Source organism: Terrapene carolina, unplaced genomic scaffold (genome assembly GCF_002925995.2).
Source record: "Terrapene carolina triunguis isolate 2854851 unplaced genomic scaffold, T_m_triunguis-2.0 Scaffold58, whole genome shotgun sequence".
In the NCBI taxonomy this organism is placed as follows: Eukaryota; Metazoa; Chordata; order Testudines; family Emydidae; genus Terrapene; species Terrapene triunguis.
The window spans coordinates 4958808-4982173 of record NW_020664409.1 but is presented as its reverse complement, the minus strand read 5'-3'; the positions used below and the strand labels follow the sequence as shown (position 1 = coordinate 4982173).

The 23366-nt window shown below is 43.8% G+C and overlaps 1 protein-coding gene across 3 annotated transcripts in view; it reads left to right on the top strand.

Moving 5' to 3' along the window:
- CAP2 (cyclase associated actin cytoskeleton regulatory protein 2) overlaps positions 1-23366 on the top strand; it is a 92549-nt gene that overhangs the window by 43036 nt on the left and 26147 nt on the right. For all 3 annotated transcript variants that reach the window (XM_026660272.2, XM_026660263.2, XM_026660281.2), the window contains exons 5-7: positions 16169-16312; positions 16824-16909; positions 18951-19056. In XM_026660272.2, the coding sequence (XP_026516057.1) occupies positions 16169-16312; positions 16824-16909; positions 18951-19056 (336 nt within the window). The remainder of the gene's footprint in view (positions 1-16168; positions 16313-16823; positions 16910-18950; positions 19057-23366) is intronic.

Genomic DNA, 23366 nt, shown 5'->3' with positions numbered 1-23366 from the left:
TATCTGGTCACCCTAACAAGGATGTTAAATTTAATTACATTATGGTTGCTATTCCTGAGTGGTTCAGCTATATTTACCTCTTGGACCAGATCCTGTGCGCCACTTAGGACGAAATCAAGAATTGCCTCTCCCCTTGTGGGTTCCAGGACTAGCTGCTCCAAGGAGCAGTCATTAATGGTGTCCATTAACAACTAACTTCCATTGTAAGACACCTGATACACAATGGTCAGCCAGGGAGATAAGTGTCTCCTATCCCTTGTCTGAACAGAAGCTGTTTATCACCTTCTGGTGACCTGTCTTACATACCTTAAGAATGCAGTTTTCAGTATATATACACACACATTATCTCTTCCATATTATCTGTAATATATTTTGCAGTGATTGTGATGAACAGTGTGAGACAGGCTTTCAGTAGAGACCTTACATGACATTCTTTGGCACATTATTATCCATATAACTGATTCAGGGGATCCCTGTAAAACTCTATGAACCCCCTTTGCCCTCTGCCAATTGGTTGATTGCCAGTCAAGAGGTTCCTGGGTCACAATAGGTTAAGCACTAGGCGTGCAGTATTGCTAACCTGAAAAATGATGAGTCAGGCCCACCCAAAAGCTCATGATTGGCTTTAAAAAATAATGGATTTTGGGGTTCTTTTTGTTTGTCTTCTTGTTTCTGAGCTTTTAGCATAACTGAGTCACATTTTCAGGCTTTTTTCTAGCCCTCATGGTTGCTGAGAATTTCAATTAAAAAACAAACAAATAAAAAAACCCTAAGATTCTCATGTGAATCACCGCTTTCCAGGAGCTGGGACTTTAAGGAACACACCACATATTGCAGAACTTGCAATACAATCACAAGACTTGGCAACTTGGTGCATAATTTTACTTGCACTTTGGCTGGCGTGACACAGTTTTGTTTACCTTGTTGAAACCTACACTAGGACTTACATGGTCAAGGCTGGAATGTTATAGCTATAGACGGAGGTCCACATAGTAGGCGAACACCATTGGAAAGTTAAAAATGTCATAAGTATTGAAAAATCAGTAAGGGTTTTTTTCTGATCACTTTTGAGGGAGACCAAGCCCAGTGCATTTGTTGGTTTTAATATCAAGAGCATTAGACAGCATTGCTGATATACACATTTATTTTGGTGTGCCTTCATAAAAAGGATATTGCTGTTCATTCTGATTTTTTTTCAGACCCAGTTCTTTGCATAGCTTTATACTCAGCTATCCTGTGGGCAGACCTGAACACTGCTGACTGCTGCTTATTCTGTGCAAAATGTAGTTTGCATGGCAGCAGCTTGAATAGTATTTTCCATTGCAGTCCATGCAATTCCAGGCACTACTCTGTCTTTTCACATCTACATGTCAGTGGTAGAAAAAAAAGTGTTACTAATTCTACACAGATTAATGGGTTTGCAGATCGTTTTCTGCACCACATATGAAAACTGGTGAGCATAGGTTAGCCCAAGAGAGGGAAGGAAGGGGAGACCCCCCATGACTATATCAATGTGATGTCATCTGGGTCTGCTTGTATTTATAGCTTAAAGCTACAAAGTCAGTGTGGAATCCAAACAGGAAAGCTAATCATTAGTGTATCGGAATGCACAGGGCAGAGAAAAGCAAATGAAGATAACAGGGTATCTGTAAATGCAAGAGAAAAGCGAGTAATTCTGTCATTCAGCTGTCTAGACTGTTTGCTTTAGTAATGTAAAGCTGTGAATGAGCCAGTGAGTTGCAATTATGGCATAGTAGCTTTGTAGATATTCAGAGACAGCGGTGTGGAGACTGAGAGGATTTACTGAGTTCCTGTGGTGTTGGGATGTCGCACATGATGACTTTTTAAGAAAAAAAAAATAAAGAGAAAAAACCCTGAAAAAACAAATTAGCTCAGCTGTCTTTGCTAAAGAAACTAATGAATTAGGCAATCAGCATTAAAAAGGTGCCTGTTGTGGTGATAATATTATAACTTTGAGGGTCAGAAAATAGAAATACATAATGTGAAGAAGCTGGGATTTTTTTCTCTTCTCCTTTTATTCAAATGCTGAGGTCACTAATTAATTTAGTTCTTTAATATCTGTAGTCAGTGTGTTACTATCAAATGCTCTTCTAATAGTTAAACTCATTTAGCTTGGTTTTGTTCAGATTTGTTTCTTAATATTAGCTTCTACATTTTTTCATCTCGGAGCTTGTTGTGGTGCACAGCCTTTATCATCTGTATATGTGAAAATAGCTGTTCCAGATGGCATACCAATCCTGCATCAACTGCAATAAATTACTTAGCAGAGTGTATGTTCTCCTTACTTTTTATGGTCATGTTCTATATTTGGAGGTGCAGTGGAAAAGATCACATGACAAAACTATCATTTTATATTAATGTTTGTCTCCCAACTAGTGGCTGCTGGATACAAACTAATTCTATAATTCTTACATTCATCCACTTATTGGAAGTAATTTTCTGATGCTACATTTTAAAATGTTATAAAATGTAAACCTGTCTACCATAAATTAATTATATATGGGAATGGAAGGGGGTGAAGAGAGCAAAAGAGGCGTGTGTTGTGTTCTGTGAGAAATTATTTTAAAGGCATTTTGAGTACTTCGATTTATATGTTTTCTGAGCTGTTCAAAAAATTAAGATAACAAAACATTGTGAAACAGTTTTGAACTGAATTTCCTATTCCACATATTCTACTCCAAATCTAATTCTGAATCAAACAGCATATTATTTTGTGGCATATTTAAAGTTATTTGTTTCCTTGAGTAACTATCTTTTTAACAACATAATTTTTTACTTGTGATCTTCAAGAAATGCATTCTTGTTCCAGAATGGTACCATTCAAAGTCATAGCAGTAAATATTCTATGAATGATAAATTTTATGCCACTGCTTCTTCAGTAACTGTTTCTTTTCACTTCAAGAGTTTAAATATCTTAAGAAACTGCTTTGTCAGTTTGGTCTTCTATTTGTACCACTGTTCCCACAAAGGGGATCATTAATATGATAAATTTGCCCATGATTATTATAAGTATAAGCAGTATCAGCTTTAGATCTGTGTCTAACGCATTGCTGCAGATAGTACTGGACTGAGATGTTGCAGCCCATTTTATCAGGAACCTCTCATATTAAAGTTTATTCCTCAGTTATGTTGTGGGAGACAGAGGCTGCTTTTTTCATGATGTAATGAATGGACTTGCCATTAAGTCCATTCATTTAAAATTGCACCACAGCACTTCTGAGGTAAAGCCCTTTACATTCAAAATTTAGTGTCCATACAAACAGGCACAGCTAGAAATGTAAGAAACTGTTCATAAGAGATTATCACAACTAGATTCAGATGACAGATGCAGTTCAGACTATAAATGGTGCTAGAATATAATTCCTCACACACACACAAAAAGTGCTGATTGAATTCATATGTCTGCCAGTCCCCAGCTGGTCTGATATTAACATTCTGTAGACAAACATTCCGCTCAAATACCTGCCTTTAATGTGCAGATACTATAACCCAGTAGTTCTCAAACTTTTTTTTTCGTAGACCACTTGAAAATTGCTGAGGGTCTCGGCGGACCACTTAATGAGCTTTCCAAATGTTGTTTGTACCGTTAGCTAACTATTGTAAAGCACTTTGGATAAAAGCGCTATATATAAAAATAACTTAATTATTAACTTTTTTTATTCTACAAGTAAAAGCACACAACTCATATTTTAATATCAGTAGTCTAATGTGATGGATCTGCCCTCTCTTCCCCGCTGCGGCAGCCCCTGAGCTGGGGCTGGGAAGGAGGGAGGTCTCCAGGCACCTAATTAGTGGAGCCAGGCCTGCGTGGCTCCACTAATTAGGTGGGTGTCCCTACATTCTCTCATGTGCTGCCACCCTGGCACGTACCTTAGAGGGAACTATCCACAGACTACCTGAATGGAGCTCGTGGACCACTAGTGGTTCGCGGACCACAGTTTGAGAACCTCTGCTATAACCTATTTGGGGGTGGGGAATGGGAAGGGCTCACCTAGAAAAAAATAAATCACAGTAAGCTGTACTCAAAACCCCACAAAAACTAGGGATGTTAGAGTAGAATCGTAGGAGCAAAATTTGAGGTTTTAAAGGGTCCTTTACTCCAGGCAAATTCCCACTGACTTTAATGGAAGTCATGCCTGAGTAGAGACTGAATAAATGCGTCAAAATTTAGTCTATAGAAATTAGAGATGAATGTTTCCAGCCAGCTAGTTCCTGCAAGTGCAGGATTGTTCGCAGCATCATATTCTTACGTTTTTCTCCAGTCTATTTTGTTCAGATTGAAAAGAAGTTGAACACCATTCAGATGAAGCTAGCATCTCAGAAACATTCGAAAACATCAAATGGTACGAATTCAAGTCAATTGAAGAAACCTGTCTTCCAACTAAACAGGTCCCACTCTCTTGGACGGTCACCCAACATTCTCTAAGGTGGTATGGTCATTTGCTTCTAATGTCCACCAGCTTCCCCTGAGAGAATTATTTTCAATTTTATCAAATGAAAGCAGGATAGAAAAGACCCCTCGGAAGACCTAAAACACAATGGCTGGATAGTATCAACAGAAACCTGTTGCTCATAGGCATCTAATCCAGTAACCCGCCAGATTTGGCTCAGGACAAAACATTATGGAGGCATATAACTTGTTCGGTGGCCTCTATGATCTCCAAGCAGTAGCATGGGAACTAACTTATTTTAAAATGACCCCAGTGATAGGATGGCCACTATGTCCCATGGGAGACTACTGCCTCAAGTAGGAGATTTTTCCTATTACTTATGTAGAATTTCTCTTTGTTGATTGTCATTCCATTACTGATTGCTCCTAGATATACTACCCATGGACCACCTATTTTCTAAATACATCCCTCCCTCTTCAGTTATTGCTCAGCCAAACTAAATATTTTAGATCAAGATATGCTGTCGTTTTACTCATTTGGTTGACTTCAGCAAGGTTGCACCTTTGTAACTAGAAGTAGAATTTGGTCCAATTATTTTTTCTTCTTTCTTAAATCTTTCTAGACCCTCAGGGCACAATCTTATAAAAAGTGTGGAGGCTGAAGTGAATGAGAGTTGAGAGTGCTGAGCACCTAATAGGAGGCACTCAGTACCTTGTATCATTAGACCCTTATTTCTCCCCCTGCCCCCCCCCCCCCCCCCCACACACACACCCTCCCCCGGTTCTCTGAATTCCTTCCTGATTGTCAGCATGTTTCAGGTATGAATAAGCCTAGCACTGCGTGATGCCTGTGGTCTCATTAATGCCATATAAAGAGGGTCCACAGGCAGCATACAGTTCCCAGCTCCTTCACATGATGCCTTTTTATATGCAGCCCAAAACTGCATGGGCTCTTTTTTTGGTCAGCATTGCAGATTTACATCCAGTTGTCCACCACCATCCTTGGTTGTTTTTTGGTAAGCATTATTGTTTTCCAAGTAGCTACCCACCACTGATTGCATATTTCTCACTTTTTTTCTCCAGATGCACTTTACCAGCTTCAGACTCATTTTATTTCCTGCCCACATAGCTAACCTCTCTAGATCCCCTTGTATGGTTTCTCTTTCCTCATTGGTGTCTGCACAACCTCCCAAATTAATGTCTTCTGCAACTCGATGGTTTGAGGTGTTTGAGATACAGCCCTGCATTGCAGGCAGGGCACTTAGCCTCGGGAAGGCATAATGACTCCCTGGAGCTCCAGGGAGTACAGAAAGACTGTGATTGTTGTGCTGCCATTGAGGAAGTCCATTCTCTGTACCCTACCAGCTCTTCTGGCCAGTGCAGAAGGGGGGTGGGCCTACAGTCCTGCTTCTTCACACCCCTTTGAGGGGCAGACACCACCACCAGCACTAGCCTCTCACAGACCTTGCACTTCTCAGTGTGAGCACTGTCATCATGTACGCATGCAGGGGACCGACACAAGTAAGAGGGAAGCTTCTTCCATCTTTGACCCCCTAACACATCCATGTAGCAGCTGAGCACCATCTTACCATTTTAACGGATATGCTATTCATTGCCTCTCGAGGATCATGAGTGAAATAGTCCAAATGCCTCTGGACACAACACTAATAATCCCTGTAGCACCTTACTGGATACCTGCCTGAAACATTTCCTTTTAGGATTTATCCTTTCTCCATAGTCCTTCAGCCAGTTTTCAATCCCTGCAGCTATGTTCATACTCAGGCCCTTGAGCCAAATAAGCTTACATGAAACCATTTTGATGTAAGCATTCTGGTAAAAATCCCTAATCCACTAGGGACCATGTTTTTCATTTTTTGCACACCCAAAACTGAGGTCGCTCACTCCCTTGGCCAGCATGTCCACCCACTTCCCAGCACTTTTGGGCTGCACTTACCCCCACTACATCTTCTGGCAGGAGAGACAACGTGGCGATTGGGCACTGCTGCAATCTCCACCTCTGGCAAATTTGCTACCACTAGTGACTGGGGACTTGGGTTTTTGCCATCATAAACACAGGATGAATCCGGTTAGTGGATTTTAACAGTGGCAGACTGGCAGTGTTTAGAGAAGAATGATTGTCCTTCTTAAAGCCAGGGCTGGCTCCAGGCACCAGCCAACCAAGCACATGCTTGGGGCGGCACCTGGTAAGGGGCGGCCAATCTTAGGGTGGCGGGGGGCAGCTCGGTGGGTGGGGGGGTTCCGGCGGCACAGCGCTCGGCGGGGGGTGTTCAGCGGCGCGGTGCTCCACGGGGAGGGGTTCGGCAGCTCAGCGGGGAGGGGTTCAGCGGCGCTCCGCACAGGGGGGATTTTCAGCAGCATGGCACTCGGCGGGGATGTTCGGTGGCGCGGTGCTCCGCGGGGGTGTTTGGCAGCATGGCGCTCCGCAGGGGTTTCGGCAGCGCTCCGTGCCGGGGGGGGGGGGGGGGGTGGGGGGGGGCGCCGGCGGCGGGGGGGTGGGGGGGGGGGGGGGGTGTCGGCGGGGCGGGGCGGTGCTGGGGGGGGTGTTACGGCGGGGCGGCACCTTTTTTTGCTGCTTGGGGCAGCAAAAAAGTTAGAGCCGGCCCTGCTTAAAGCTGGAGTGTCCATGAATGCCCATGGTGGAGTGGTACTACAGCATGTGATTGCTTTTTAAAACCTGAGCAGCTTATATAGCTAGTCAGCTCAGTCTTCCTGCGCACTTCTGTGTTTTCAGTTAGTGCACGTGCCCTTCTACAGCCATTCTCTGTCCTGAAATTTGCTTCAGTGTATTGTTAGAACATACAACGTAGGGCATACCATGTAACAAACAGAACCCAGGATTACCTCGAGCAGCAAAAATTAGGAGCAAATCAAAAGCTTGATAACTGCTCTTGCCTGAATATCAGCCCACAGTTAGGAGTGGAATCTGTTCAGTTTGCCTGGTGTAGCAGAACACCTAGATGGGTCTGCACAGTTTGACTGTAGGAGTGTCTCTTTGTTGGATATACAGTGCGCTGCCTGGCCAGAATGGCCGCAGAGGGTAACGCGGTATGCAGTAGCATGCAATTCTAATTATAAAAATTGTCAGACTGACTCCAGGCTCCCAAGATAAATATATTGGGCCTGATTCTCTGTTGGTGTAACTTGGCACAGCTCCACTGAAGTTTACACCAGCCCCAGGTTTCTTCACTGATTAAGAAGCTATTTATCTTTCATGTTCCTGGCTGTTTGCTTTCCTAACATTTTATGCATAAAAATAAAAACCACAAGTGACTAAAATAGTAATTTGTCAGTTTTGACAGAACACCTAGTAGTTATTAGGTTGGGATTGCTGAGGTTTTTAAGAGAAATACATCAATTGCCATTTAAGTCACTGCTGAATCACATGTTTCTGTCAATAGACAACTGACTTGGTAAGGCCAGGAATTTTTCCCCACACTTTTGTCGCACCTTGTTAAGGCTATTAAAGTCAATCGGAGCTTCGCCATTGACTTCTGTGAATGCAGGAACAAGCCCTAAATGTACAATTGTGTTGGAGACACATTTAATTTAAGAAAATCAGAAAATTCACTTATGTATGGAGGGTCTGCACAAGGCCCCCTGCGTGGAAATATTGCTCCAGCCCTCCCTGAGTGGATTGGTCACACAGGGTGATCTCTGAAGACAGATCTGTACTGATTCTGAATAAGCTGGTGTGGTGAGGGCCTATAGGCCCAGGGTGGGGGAAGTTCTACTGAAGCTGCAGCTGCACATATTTAGCAGTAACCTACTTGCTCCCCACTGCACAGGGGCAGAGGATGCTATTCTGGCCCATAGGCTGAAGTAGCAGATGCAGAGGGGCTGAAATTTCTTCCCACTCAAACCTCGCACAAGACAAAGCCCATTTGTGCAAGGAGGGGTGAATCATCTCGTTCCATGGAGGAGGAGGAGTGTGCAAAAGGAACAGTCGGGCAGCTGCCTTTGAAAGCTGGATACATTTTTGCTAGGAAATAAACAAACAGAAAATTGTAACCATTCAAGGGATCCAGATATTTCCCAAGCAGCAAGCCCTGGAGTTTCAAGGCTGTTTAGCAGCTTGTTTGGGTTCTATTTAGATTCAGCTCTGAAAATCGTTGGCCAGCCTAACACAAGCACCACCTCAGTTGAGTTCAGATTGTTAATAAAATAGAAAAATTATTCCATCACAGTGCTGAAATTCTTGAATGTCAAAAACAAAACAACCTTTCATGTCTTCCTTATGCATAATAAAAGAAGGGTCCAAGTCCAATTAAAAAAAATGCTCTTTACAGATTGCCTTTAAAAGAAACACAAACATTTGAAAGTATGGAAAAGCACAGTTAATGTACCCAAACTCTGCCACTGTAGTTAGGCCAGAAACTCTTAGATGATTTTATCCATCCATAACAGAGTTTCATCTCATCAGCGATAACAGAAACTACAATACCTTATTCTTCAATACACGGTGATATCACTAACTCTGGCCTACCTTATGGCCATACACAATTCACAGTAAAAGAAATACTGTACTGCTTGGTGGAGGTGCAGGGAATTATTCTAACTTGGAATCTGAGATGGGAAGGATCTAGGATGACCAGATAGCTGTGAGGATGCAGCATCTCAGGTTACAACTCATCAGATGCTAATCCAATCACTCTGTGTAGCTCCAGCACTGTTTCGCAGTGACCACTCTGCTCTCACTCAAAGTCAGGTAACCTGGATGCTGTAACTGGAATGTACTAACTCAAGCTAACTGTTGCAGTGTGGACAAGGTTGGAGAGAACTCAGGGTATGTCTACACAGCAGCTGGAGGGTGCTTCCAAACACAGGTATATAGACACATGCTAGCTCTGCTGGAGCTAGTGTGCTAAAAAAATAACCGTGTCCCTTAGCAGCACGGGCAGTGGCTCAGACTCCCGCCTGAATACAATCACACCCAACCCCACAGGTATGTAGTTGGGTGGCTAGCCTGAGCCGCTCCTGTGCTACCCCTGGCTACGTGGTTATTTTTAGTGTGCTAGCTCAAGCAGAGCTAGCATGTGTCTGTCGATCCATGCTGGGGAACACCCTCCCAGTTGCTGGGTAGATATACCCTAAGTATTGCCAACCCCAAGCATTTTTTTAAAAAAATGAGTCAAGCCCCAAAAGACTATGACAATAGCTTAAAGTCATGAGACTAAAAATAATACGTTGGCTTCTTTTTATTTGTCTTGTGGTTTAGGATTCACATTTTCAAGCTTTGTTCCACAACTACTGCGGGGGTGGGGGCAGGGAGGTAGAAACTTACTTTTGTTTTTAAATTAAAGCTGAAATTTTCAAATAATCACCTTGATTCAGAGGCTGGAGCTTTACAAAACCACCAAATATTGCGAGACTTGTGCTAAAGTCACCAGAGTTGGCAACACTGATATATGTAGGTCCCATTCCTGCAAGCTAATGCAGCTATGGGACTTCTCACGTGAATAAAGTGAAATGTTTCCAGGAGCAGTGACCTGTTCAGCAAAGTCTGCTGAAATAAACAGTGCATCATGGATGTGCACTGCAATTTTGTAGGACTGGGGCAGAGTATGTTAAAATAAACCCCTGAAGCCAGTGTTTTGCGTTCAGTGACTTCTTTGGAGTGTTTTCAGCTACACTAACCAATTCAGTAGCCTTATCACTCTGATTTAGTTTTTTAATGCAGAATTATATGGAATGGATTAGTTTGGTTTAGGTTAGATTTACTAATAACGGTAAGAGATTCTTGTCTGGCATTACTAATTATTATAAAGGCTGAAGGGTAAGAGAGAAGCTAAGAATTATATTTGGTATTTTTCAGTTGTACTATTCTGCATTTTTAAAATTTCAGTAAAATGATGTTGTAATAGGAATGTATCTGGTGTTTATCTACCAAGAGTCCTAAATTACCTTGAATAACTGTGCCGTCTTACATGACAAGAAATTTAATGTAGCACATGCCGAAGACATGTTGAAGATTTTTTCCAACTAAATTGGTCAGATTAATCTCTTTGAATTGATTTTTTGTTACAGATACAGTATAGAGATTCACTTTATTGCAATGAATATTAAATCAGCTGGTTCTTTTAGAATCCTGAGCAGATCCATATTGCTCCTATTGTAGAACCAGATCAAGAGCTATTACTGCCAGAAGTAAGAGTCTTTTATTAATTAATTCCCCCTCACCATATAGTCAAATGCACTATATATCATTCGTCTAATAGTACATTTAATTCATTTTAAGACATTCGGATGCTTAGGGCTGGATTGTGACAGACCCTTGCCCAGGTGCATGAGTAACAAGAAGCCACACACACACACACACACACACACACACACACACACACTTCCTTAAGAGCTGCATCATTCCTTACGAGCAACACAAAAGTGATGGAACAGGGCTGAGGATCTAGCCTACTGTGGCTGATCTGTTTCCATAGCCACTACGCTATCAGTAACTCATTATTTTGTAGACTGCTCTGAGACACTTTGAGGATGAATATAGCTGCTGTATGAATCCAAATTCTGCTCCTTTCAGTTTCTCTAGCACTTAATATTTCATCTTTAAAAGCCCTACGATGGGCTTAAATAACTTAATAGAAAATGTAAAATGGACTACATTTTTAGAAATATTTAATATGTAGTGAAGTAAAAGAAAATATATATCTCCCTACATTCAAAGCAACAGAAATACTCTAACACATGTAAAACGAATGGACATAATCTTTTACTGAAGTCATGGGAGCTTTTCTGTTGACCTTAGTGAAAGCAGGACTGAGTCCCCTGCCCCCAGTAATAATAATATTTATCTCTTATTTAGGGCTTTTTATCCTTGGGTCTCAAAGCATTTTACAAATGAAGGTAAGTATCATTAGCCCCATTTTACATATAGGGAACTGAGGCACAGAGAACTGAAGTGACTTTCCAAAAGTCACACAATAAGTCAGTGGCAGAGCCTGGAAGAGAACTGAGGTTTCCTAACTACCAGTCCTGTGCCCTATCCTCATGACCATGCTGCCTCGATATGCAAGGCCTTTCTGGAGCTACATGTTCTACTCCTGACATTCTCTTGGGTTGTTTGGATCTGGGCCATGAAGGTTCATGATGAGCTAGAGCCTGTAAACATTCCTTAGACTCTAGGAGCAAATTGGCACACCATAAAAGCAGGGCAGATACTTTATTTTTTTAATTTCATTTTTGCTAACCACTGTTATACTCAGATTCCTGAGTGTTGTATGAAAAAATAAAAATTGTAAACAAACAAGAACTTTCCCAAACTTGATATTATGGTCACACAACCAATTTTTAAGCGATCACAGGGTCTTTTTAGACTTAATGACTTGTAGTTGGGGAGCCAGAGATAAACAAGAATCCTTTCTGGTCCAATTTATATTGTAAATATATTTTTTCCCTTTGTGGAGGCAGGCCAGATATCACCAACTTTACAGATGCACTGGTCTTTCTCAATGTGACAATAATAATGTTTGAGACTGACTCCTTTAAAATTTTTGAAACCCTGATTTTCCCCCTGTTGCTGGGAAAGCCTTTTGACCACGTGTTGACTTATGGTAACTTTGACGCATTTATTTTAAGTAGGGGGAATATTTTAAGAAGCTTAGGTCATGTGGAATGGCTTGAAACACATGTTAAAGGGGAGGGAAATAAACAAGCAAAGCTTACTGCTGCGTGTTATTTTTTACAGCCATCAGAAGTCATGAGCTATTGTTACCCAATCAGAAGTCATGAGATATTTTAATGGCAAGGGAGGAGGAAGGTCATCCTGTAAAGGTTTTCCTCAGCTGATCTGGGGAACATTTGAACTTCTCTATGTTACAACTCTCCCCCAACACGGAAAAGAAAAACGTGTAGCTCTCAAGAGGCCATTTAGGAGCTTTCACCTTTTCCACTAATCCCACTTTTGGATACATCTTTTGCAAATGAAGCCACTTACAATCAATCTTTTTTTGCTGACTGGAAAGTCTTTCTGCTAATTAATCTCTCTGTTACACTACCTACCTATTTTAGGAATTGTATAGCATCCATCACTGTAGTACTTAAGCACTCTGATATACCAATTTCTTACTACAGAATGGACCTGCACCTTGACTGGGCAGGTAATTGTACAATAATGTGGCATGGTAATGCTGGTCCTCAAAGTATTCTGAAAAATGAATTTTCTCCAGTAAACAGTTAAGTCAGTCAAACAGTTACACTCTTAGGAAAAGTGAAAAGAAATATCTTTCTCAGACAACTTTGTCCGTAAATACTAGTGGCCAACTTCTCCCCTCGGTTATATTTGAGGAAAGAGCGTGGGCACTGAGGAATGGTGCTCTCTCAAGTCGGTCACATGTCAGTGTGTGGCATGTGTTAGGTGACTGAACTTTAAAATCAAAAACTGAGCCACTTTTGTGGCAAGATATTTTAGGGTCGCAAGATAGTTTATATTGCAGACAAGAAGATGCGGATAGATTCTCACTCTGCAGCAACATGTGTATATTACTGAATGTGGTAAATTTTCCAGCAACTTAATGTTCTGAATGAGTTTACCTGATACACTGGACAAGTATGATTAATATTCACGCTGAATAAAAGAATAGCTTAAATGATGTCTGTGCTCGTCCAGCTTTTCTCTTCATTGTAAACGCTGTTCATCGCACTGAGTACTCATTCTATTGGAGTGTTTGATGCTGGTAAACACAGAGCAAATTCTACTTGGTATAGCAATACATCAAAACAAATATTTTGTACTTCTAAAAAACAAAATCAGACATAAAATTCATGTTGATAGATAAAATGAAAACCCAGGGCATTCCAAATGTCCTAAAGAAGTTTCTGGAATATCATATGGAAAAACTGTCACAGTAACTCCAAGATGTAGAGTCATTTTAGGAGTGGGGTCCTGTGACCCAAGAATCACTTAATGCCAGCTGATAAGGTTATGGGCATATCCTGATTCTAGTATGTACATTTTGGTTCACCAAAGAATGTCACGTGAGGTCTCATGTTAAAGTCAGTGTCACACTGGTCATTACTATCATAGTGAAATGTATGAAGAAGTTATGTATATATACACACTGAAAATATGTTTAAGTCTGTATCAAGATATTTGTCACCAACAAAGGTGAAAAACAGGTTTTCCTCCAAACGGGAGGTAAGAAATATGTCTCTCTCTCTGTCGGGATGTAAATTAAGCATTGTAAACTAACACAATGGCTGCCCATTTACATATGAAGTCAAATATTAATGAAGAGATGTGAAGCAAACAGAAGGGGCACACAGGAAAAAAGACAATCTGTGGGAGGTTACCCTGTCTGTGAATAAAGACCATGAACTTCAGGGTATATCTAAAAGACAAAGAAGATACCGCTGTGAGGGTTCAGCCACAGAGGCCCCCTTGGGACTGTCACCTGATGTGCTGAAATTACCTCTGAGCCCGTTTTCCCTGCCAGCTTGAGACTCCAGAACCCTGCCTTGTTGAGCCAGACACGCTAGCCTGCTGCAACACAGACTCAGGGTCTGGGCCATGCCCCCAAAGCTGCAGACTTTAACCAAAACCAGCTCAGCAGGTTACCTCTCCAGCACCCAGACACCCAATTCCCAATGGGATCCAAACCCCAAATAAATCCATTTTACTCTGTACAAAGCTTATACAGGGTAAACTCATAAATTGTCCGCCCTCTATTACACTGATAGAGAGCTATGCACAGATGTTTGCTCCCCCAGGTATTAATCACTTACTCTGGGTTTATTAATAAACCAAAGTGATTTTATTAAGTATAAAAAGTAGGATTTAAGTGGTTTCAAGTAATAACAGACAGAACAAAGTAAGTCACCAAGCAAAATAAAGCAAAACATGCAAGTCTAAGCCTAATACATTAAGAAACTGATTACAGGTAATATCTCACCCGCAGAGATGTTCCAATAAGCTTCTTTCACAGACTAGACTCCTTCTTAGTCTGGACCCAATCCTTTCCCCTGGTACAGTCCTTGTTAGTTCCAGCAGACATCTCAGGTGGTAAGCAGGGGCTCTCTCATGACTGGCAGCCCCCTTTGTTCTGTTCCATCCCCTTTTATGGGTTTGGCACAAGGTGGGGATTTTTTGTCTGTGCTTGGCCCCCACCCCTCCTTCTAAATGGAAAAGTACAAGATTTAAGATGGATTTCAGTATCAGGTGACATGGTCTCATGTCCCTGTGAGACCTCATTCTTCATTACCCACGGGCTGGCCCACACATACACAGGAAGGCTTGCAGGTAAATAAACCCATTCACAGTTCATTGATTCTGAAGCACCCTTAATGGCCTCCACTTAATATGTTTACATCAGTAATACAAGTTTATATCTTATTCTCTTAACTCCAGACATAGAAATAATACATGCACACAAATAGGATGAACACACTCAGTAGATTACAAGCTTTCTAATGATACCATACAAGAGACCTTTTGCATAAAGCATATTCCAGTTACATCATATTCAGACTCATAAGCATATTTCCATAAAACATATGGAGTGCAACATCACAACCTCTTCATCTTGTACCTGGGAAGTAAATGAATGTGTTTATATTCATGAAAATGGGATCTCAGCCAGCCTTGGTTGAAAATGCTGAAAATCTTTAGACAGGAGGTTAATCTGTTTCTAGAAAGTGTGTTATGATATTGTTTCATATGTAACCATGTCTCCAGTATCCTTACTCACTATCTCCTGAATATCTACTATTTGATAATAAACTTATTCTTGTTTTCACTATAAATATATCTCAGTGCGCTGGTGTTAAGCAAATGCTGGTCCTGAGCTGAATCTTACAAGCTGGTGTATGCTTATGTGTATGTTTGTTTTCTCGGTGTGTGTTTTCTGAGTGTGAGTGTTCTCTGTGTCCTGGTATTTCTCTGGGTGTTTAATGGATATGGGGCTGGACAAAACAGAAAATGCTCAGAGAGAGCTTGGCCGTTAGTGTGTGCCAACCTGCTCAGAGGGAGTGAAGCCTACAGAGGCCTGGAAGGCAGTGCTTGTACTGCCAGAGGCCATTGGTTTCAGGGAGCTGATCCACAGTGTGAAGGAGTCTTGTCTGTGTCTGCTAAGGGCAGATAGTGGTGAGGTGCCTCACAACCCTGGGTACCCTTGGGGAGCATCACAGGTCTCAGGAAGCACAGGTCCCTGTTTAACTATATAGCAGGGTGGCCAAACTTACTGGCCCTCTGAGCCACATACAAAAATCTTCAAAAGTTCGAGAGCTGGAGCACACTTGGCAGGAGCCAGGGCTCAGGGTGTCAGCCCCACTCTTGCTGAAGCCCCGAGCCCCGGCAAGTGCGCCCTACGGGGCTGAAGCCCCAAGACACCCCCCCTGCTGGATAGAAGCCCCTACCCCACTGCAAGGCAGAGGTCCTGAGCTCCCCCCCAGTCTGGTAGGCAGAGAATGGGGGAGGATGTGGGGGGCTTGCGAGCCGCACTTTAACCGCTCGCAAGCCACAGTTTGGCCAGCCCTGCTATGTAGGTTGCACATATCTCAGAAACTGCCGGTGCGGACTGTAATTTACGTTGCAATGCACATCAGTATTTAATGGGTGGATGTTTTGCTGTTGTAATTGGAGTGGGGCAAATGAAGTTGTGTGGTGAGCTTACAAGTGATACAAGACATTGACCTTTATTCCTTCCCTAAATTGATGGCACTACGCAGAGAAGTACTGAGCACAGAGTGCTTCCAGTCTGCCAGTGGTAACAATAATTTCATGTTTTACTGCAGAGTGAGATGGCCGTGCTGCTCAAACCAATATCTGACAAGATCCAGGAAATCCAGACCTTCAGAGAGAGAAACCGAGGAAGTAAAATGTTCAACCACCTCTCAGCTGTCAGCGAAAGCATTCCTGCACTTGGGTGGATAACAGTGGTGAGTTACACACAGACTAGGGCATTTTTAAACACACTTCTTAATGGAACTCCATAAACAAATAATCAAATCAGAGCAGTCCCTAGTATTATTTAACTCTGCATTCCCATCTCCTTATCTCTACACTCAGGCCTTGTCTACACTAGGGGAGTAAGTCGACCTAAATTACGCTATTCCAGCTACGTGAATAATGTAGCTTAGGTTGATTTACCCCAGTGTGTTCACTGCACTGTGTCGATGGGAGATGCTCTCCGGTCGACTTCCCTTACTCTTCTTGGAGAGCTGGGGTACCGGAGTCGACTGAAGAGCGCTCTGTCATCGATTTAGGGGGTCTTCACTAGACCCACTAAATTGATCCCCCGCTGCATCGCTTGCAGCCCCGTTGATCTCCCCTGTAGTGAAGACAAGCTCTTAGTCTAAAATACTGATGGGGAGTTTTGACTAATGTTTTAAATCTTCTTTTCTTTTATTTTTTTCTTGCTATACTTGGGTGATGGTGCTGTTCTCTTAGTCTCCTAAACCAGGCCCTTATGTCAAGGAGATGAATGATGCTGCTACCTTTTATACTAACAGGGTGTTAAAGGACTACAAAAACAGGTATGTTGCCTGGTGTTAATGTCCACACTTTCTCTATGGATAGTTTAGAACTAGCTTTACTGAGGTGCTAGAGAGTACTGTATTATTTGCAAAAACATCACAAGAAAGTGTTTTGAAAATTAAAAAGCATTCAACACATGAACTTACGCCCCCTCCCCCCCCCCCCCCCCCAACAAACTACCCCCCCCCCCCCCCCCCCCCCCCACACAGGCAACTACAGCACTACCCTGTCTGACTGATACACTGCTGCAGAGATGGAATTCCCTGACTGCCCATCTTGCTTTTCTGCTTGAAAAATTGCACTTTGGCTCTATCACCTGGAGTCCAGCTCCATGCAACTGAGACTTTACTGCCCCTTGATGCAGTGTTTCCAAAGGGGCTCTCTTTGCGCCAGTGCATGGCGATCTTAAGGGTGTGGGCACAGGGAGGCATGTGGTTGCAGCAGCAGATACAGTGCAGTGCTACTGGTGTTCTGTGGCCTGAGATAGAGAGAGGATGACTCCTTTTCTGAGCCCCTTTGGAGAACTCTTGCACAAATCCCATTCGCTTGGCCTTTGCAGAGGGGTCAGTTTTTAGCCGTTAGTACCATACTGTTACTAAAATACAATACCTGCAAATTTGTTTGTTTTTTTTTTTTTTTCCCCTTAGCCATCATCTTCCATGACAAATTAGGCTGATTCAAAACCCATTTTTGTTCTTTTATAGAACATACCTGATTTAAGTCCTTATATCAGGTCTGTTGCTACACATTTTCATCCACACTGGTCAGCAGAGGTAAAGCAGCTCACAATTTAATCTTTTGCCCAAGTAAAAATTAATCTGCAGATCTGAATTTTTGTGAAAGTTCTTTTAATTATAGTTATGAATTGCCTGCTGGAGCCCCAAATTATCCACTCTGGGTAATTCTTTGCTCCATTTTAGAATGTACTTTTTGAAGGGGCATAAGCACCAGTGGGGAAAGTGCACCTTTTTAAAAGGACTAAACTATGTGCATGATTTTTAGGGGTGAAGTTTGTTTAGTATTTCACACCAAGATATTTCTGAGTATTGGAGCTGGAAAAGTTATATAAAAATAAACAAGCAAGACACAGGATTTAAGTGTGGAGATTTTCCTCTGAGGCTTCATTTACTTTAAGACCTGATCCCACTGCCAAGCAATGGAATCAATGGGAATCTTTCCATTGACTCCAGCAGGCCGTGGATCAGGCTTTTAGTGATCACTGTTATTATCTTTAACTAGATTTTCACCATTAAGGGCTCCATCCTACAAACAGTTACTCCCATGCATATTCTTACTTCCACTCATTGTCCCATAGCAGTCAATGATAGCCATCCGGGTGCTTGGAGTTTAGGAAAATTAGGCCACTTATTTAGGTGCCTAAATAATAATTTGGGAACCTAACCTATTTTTGAAAATCTTGGCTTATAAATATGAGTCTAACAGAAATTATGATGTGACACCATATTATCTAGCCTAAAGATACACATAACCTTTGCTTCCTGACCACCCTTCATTTATGACAACTCCTCCTTTTCTTTTGAGATTAATATTTTGGTTGCGTTTAAGAGTTATAAGGTGCTGGTTAAAATGTTCCAAGGGGAAAGGGTAGCAGAGCACATGCTGGGTTGAGAGGCGTAAAGGAGAGTGACAAGCTACCTTTGGACTCAGAAGCCAGGACACTTTACAGAATACGCTGATCTTTAATTTTCTAAAAATCAAAACACTGAGGGGAACCAGGTTTGAATTCCTGGCACAGGGCCCCATCTTGCTTTATTACTGCCCTGGTTCACTTTGAGCCTGGGCAGGAAGCATTCTGTCCTGGAGCCCTCTTGTTCCCTTATCTCTCCTCCGCAAGGATCTCAGTCTGCTAGGCCTCACCGTTTGCTGGGCTGCCTGTCTGTCAGCAGTCTTGTAACTTAATTGTCTGTGGCCAGTGACAGATGCAGTATCTAGTCCGCTTTAAATACAGGGAAGCAAGTATCTATATTTAAACACTATAAATCATACATAGAAATATTTCCTTTTTTTTTTTCTTTACAGTGACTTACATCATGTTGATTGGGTGAAATCATACTTGAACATCTGGACTGAGCTTCAAGCTTATATCAAAGAGCATCATACCACAGGCCTCACCTGGAGTAAAACCGTGAGTGCTCCTCCCCTTTCACTGTCAGAACAGGAAAACAACACTAGCTGATTCTGCTTTTACCAGATTCTGGCATTACTGCAGTGAGCCCAAACATTATCTCTGGGAGAGGAAAGGATTTAAAAAAAAAAAAAAAAAAAGACATTTCTGTATTTAACATTTTAAAAATATTTTAAGAAGGGGATAAGACAAATGTGACACAGGAAGAAGATTCAAAACAAAAGCTGACAGTGCAAAGCAGTGAATGTTGTAGTAAGCCTAAAAAGCTACCTATGTCTGTAAGGTCTACAGACCTTACAGCGGCACAGCTGTACCACTGCACTGTAAGGTCTCCTGTGTAGCTGCTCTAAGCCGGCAGGAGAGAGCTCTACTGCTGGCATAATTAAACCACCCCCAATGAGCAGCGGTAGCTATGTCGTCAGGAGAGCGTCTCCCACCGACATAGCCCTATCTACACTGGCACTTTTGTCGGCGGAACTGATGTTGGTCAGGGGGGTGTTTTTTCACACCCCTGACTGACAAAAGTTTTGCTGACAAAAGCTGGTGTAGACAAAGCCTTAGGCCTGGTCTACACTAGGCTTTTATGTCGACTTTAGCGCCGTTATATCGAATTAACCCTGCACCCGTCCACACCAGGAAGCCATTTAGTTCGACATAAAGCTCTCTTTAAATCGATTTCTGTAATCCTCCCCAACGAGAGGATTAGCGCTAAATTCGACATGGCCATATCGAATTAGGCTAGGTGTGGATGGAAATCGACGGTAATAGCTCCGGGAGCTATCCCACAGTGCACCACTCTGTTGACGCTCTGGACTGCAGTCAGAGCTCGGATGCTCTGACCAGCCACACCCCCGGGAAAATTTGAATTCATTTTCATTTTCCTGTCTGGGCAGTTTGAATCTCAGTTCCTCTTTGGACATCGAGGGGAGCTCAGCAGCAGTGGCAACTATGCAGAGCTCTCCAGCAGAGATGGCCGTGCAATCTAATAGAAAGAGGGCCCCAGCATGGACTGATCGGGAAGTCTTGGATCTCATCGCAGTGTGGGGCGATGAGTCCGTGCTTTCAGAGCTGCGCTCCAAAAGAAGGAATGCTAAGATCTACGAGAAGATCTCCAAAGCCATGGCAGAGAGAGGCTACAGCCGGGATGCAACGCAGTGCCGCGTGAAAATCAAGGAGCTGAGACAAGGCTACCAAAAAACCAAAGAGGCTAACGGACGCTCCGGATCCCAGCCCCACACATCCCGTTTCTACGAGGCACTGCATTCCATCCTGGGAGCGGCCGCCACCACTACCCCACCCCTGACCGTGGACTCCGAGGATGGGATCATGTCCGCGGCCGGTTCCTCGTCGGACATGACAGCGGACGGGGAAGATGAAGAAGGAGATGAGGAGGACGAGGCAGTCGACAGCGCTGGCACCGCTGATTTCCCCGACAGCCAGGAGCTCTTCATCACCCTTACCGAGATCCCGTACCAACCGTCCCCATCCCTTACCCCGGACACAGAATCAGGGGAAGGATCAAGCAGTAAGTGCTGTAAACATGTAAACATTTATTTAAAACAGAACGGTAATATTTATACTATTAACAATGTACATTTATAAAAGTTCTGTAAACTAGTAAAAAAATAATCAGGTACAAAACAGGAATATTTACAAAGGTAACAAATGGGTTTTCATGATTTCTCTGTCTTAGGCTCTTCTCAATTTAGTCCCAAGTGTTTTAAAAAATTTTCACAATGTCCGTTACTCCATGATTCCCAGGCCCAAGACGCTCCACTCCATAGTCCCAGTGCACCTACGCGAAAATCCGGTCAATGTGGCCGGGGATCGACGAGAAATCCTCGTAGGAGAACTCCTCGTAGGTCTCGTGGAGGTAGAGCTCAAGCCTGTTGATCAGGTTCCGGGGTAGGGCGATCTTAGTGGGCCCTCCGTGGTAGCAGACATGCCCCCTCCACGCCACAATCAAGTACTCCGGGATCATGGCCCGACATAGCATGGCGGCATACGGCCCCGGTTTCTGCATGCTTTCCCGCAGCATGCGTTCTCTCTGGGTGTCCGGGATCCTCAGAAGGGTGATGTCGCTCATGACGCCCTGCTTTGAATTAGGGAGGGGAATGTTAGTATTGGGACTGCTTTACAGCCACGCGGTGGAGGGAGAGGGGCAGCATACAGGGATCTTTCCCTGGGACAGCCGCGAGGGGGTGGGACAGGGGCAGAGTTGATGCTGTCCTGATTGCTGGCAGCAGAGACTGGCATTGCTTTCAATGTGAAAGGAGGCCAGTGCTACTGCTGGAGTTTTAAGCAGCCACAAGTCTGCGGCTTACCATTATTGCCCGCTCCAGAAGTTCAGGTCTCCAGCCACAGTTCTCTGAACACTCCAAGACCTCCGCAAGTCCACAGGCACTGAAGGCGACGGCCGAAAATTCGACCTTGTCCTGAGTGCGCATGTGAGAGGTGCAGTGCATGGTCTTGTTCACAGAGAAAGACTAGGTTCTTTGTATACAATTTCATTTATCTGTCTCAGGAATTCACTCCCTTTTCACAATTCACACAGACACATCTGCGACTGTCTCCCAACCCAGCCTGTCAGCACACTCCCAGAGGCTAGCGCAGATTAGGCGGAGGAAGAAGAAGACGCGTGAAGACATGTTCTCAGAACTAATGGGATGCTCCCGAGCCCAGGCAGCCCAGCAGACACAGTGGAGGGAGAACTTGTCACAAATGCACCGAGCAGTCATGGAACGGGAGGAGAGGTGGCGTCAGGAGGACCAACAGGCTACTGAAAAGCTGCTTGGACTAATGAGGGAGCAAACGGACACGCTCCGGCGCCTTGTGGATGTTCTGCAAGACCGGAGGCAGGAGGACAGAGCCCCGCTGCAGTCTATCTGTAACCGCCCTCACCCGCCACCAAGTCCCACACCACCCTCACCCAAACTCCAAAGAAGGAGGGGCGGCAAGGGCCGTTAAAACTTTCAGTCAACCCCTGCAGACTGCTCTAGCACTAGAAGGCTGACATTCCCCAAAATTTCATAAGTCCTTTCCTACCCACCTCACACAAGCCCCCGTCCAAGTTTCACCCCCCACGTTTCATGTCTGGTTCGCAATAAAATGTTTGTTTCTCTCCATTACTGTTTCAGTCAGGTTCTTTTGAGGGAGAGTCTGTCTGGAGGGGGGGAAGGGGCTTGGTAATTGGGCAGGACAGTGACCTTTAGCAGGGTACAGAGGCGGTGTCAGGTCCAGCATCAGGACACATACACAGTGCAGTCACTGGTTACCCTGGTCAGTCTGGGAGGTGTTTTTCATGTTCTCCATTGAAATAACCAGTCCACCAGTGCGGAGCCTGGCATTCCGGGAGTTTAGAAGCATCATTTGCATCAGAACACTGAACCCGCCCCCCGCCACAGTCTGCGTCCCCGGTTTAAAATATTCCCGCGAAAACAGCAACACAGACAACGGTGTTCATTAACAAAATCGAAATGATTTTATTTTTTGGGAAGGGGAAGGGGGTGAAGGGGGTATGTAACTGGAGAGGATAGTCAAAATGAACTGGGTAAAGAAACGGGGGCAGGTTCAGCTTTTCTGTCCACAAACTGAAAAGTCACTGGTTGCCCTGCTCACTCAGGAACCTAGCTTTCAAAGCCTCCCGGATGCACAGGGCGTGCCGCTGGGATCTTCTAATGGCCCGGCTGTCTGGCTGGACGTAATCAGCAGCCAGGCTATTTGCCTCAACCTCCCACCCCGCCATAAAGGTCTCCCCCTTGCTCTCACACAGATTGTGGAGCACACAGCAAGCTGCAATAACGATGGGGATATTGGTTTCACTGAGATCACAGCGAGTGAGTAAGCTTCTCCATCTCCCTTTGAGACGGCCAAAAGCACACTCCACCACCATTCTGCACTTGCTCAGCCGGTAGTTGAACAGTTCTTTTTCTGTGTCCAGGGCGCCAGTATAGGGCTTCATGAGCCAGGGCATTAGCGGGTAGGCTGGGTCCCCGAGGATGACTGTAGGCATCTCCACATCCCCAAGAGTTATTTTGTGGTCTGGGAAGTAAATACCTTCCTGCAGCCGTCTAAACAGACCAGAGTTCCTGAACACGCGAGCGTCATGAACCTTGCCCGGCCATCCGACGTAGATGTTTGTAAACCGTCCCCGATGGTCCACCAGTGCTTGCAGCACCATTGAAAAGTAGCCCTTTCTATTGATGTACTGGCTGGCCTGGTGGTCCGGTCCCAGGATAGGGATGTGAGTCCCATCGATAGCCCCACCGCAGTTTGGGAATCCCATCGCGGCAAAGCCATCTATGATGACC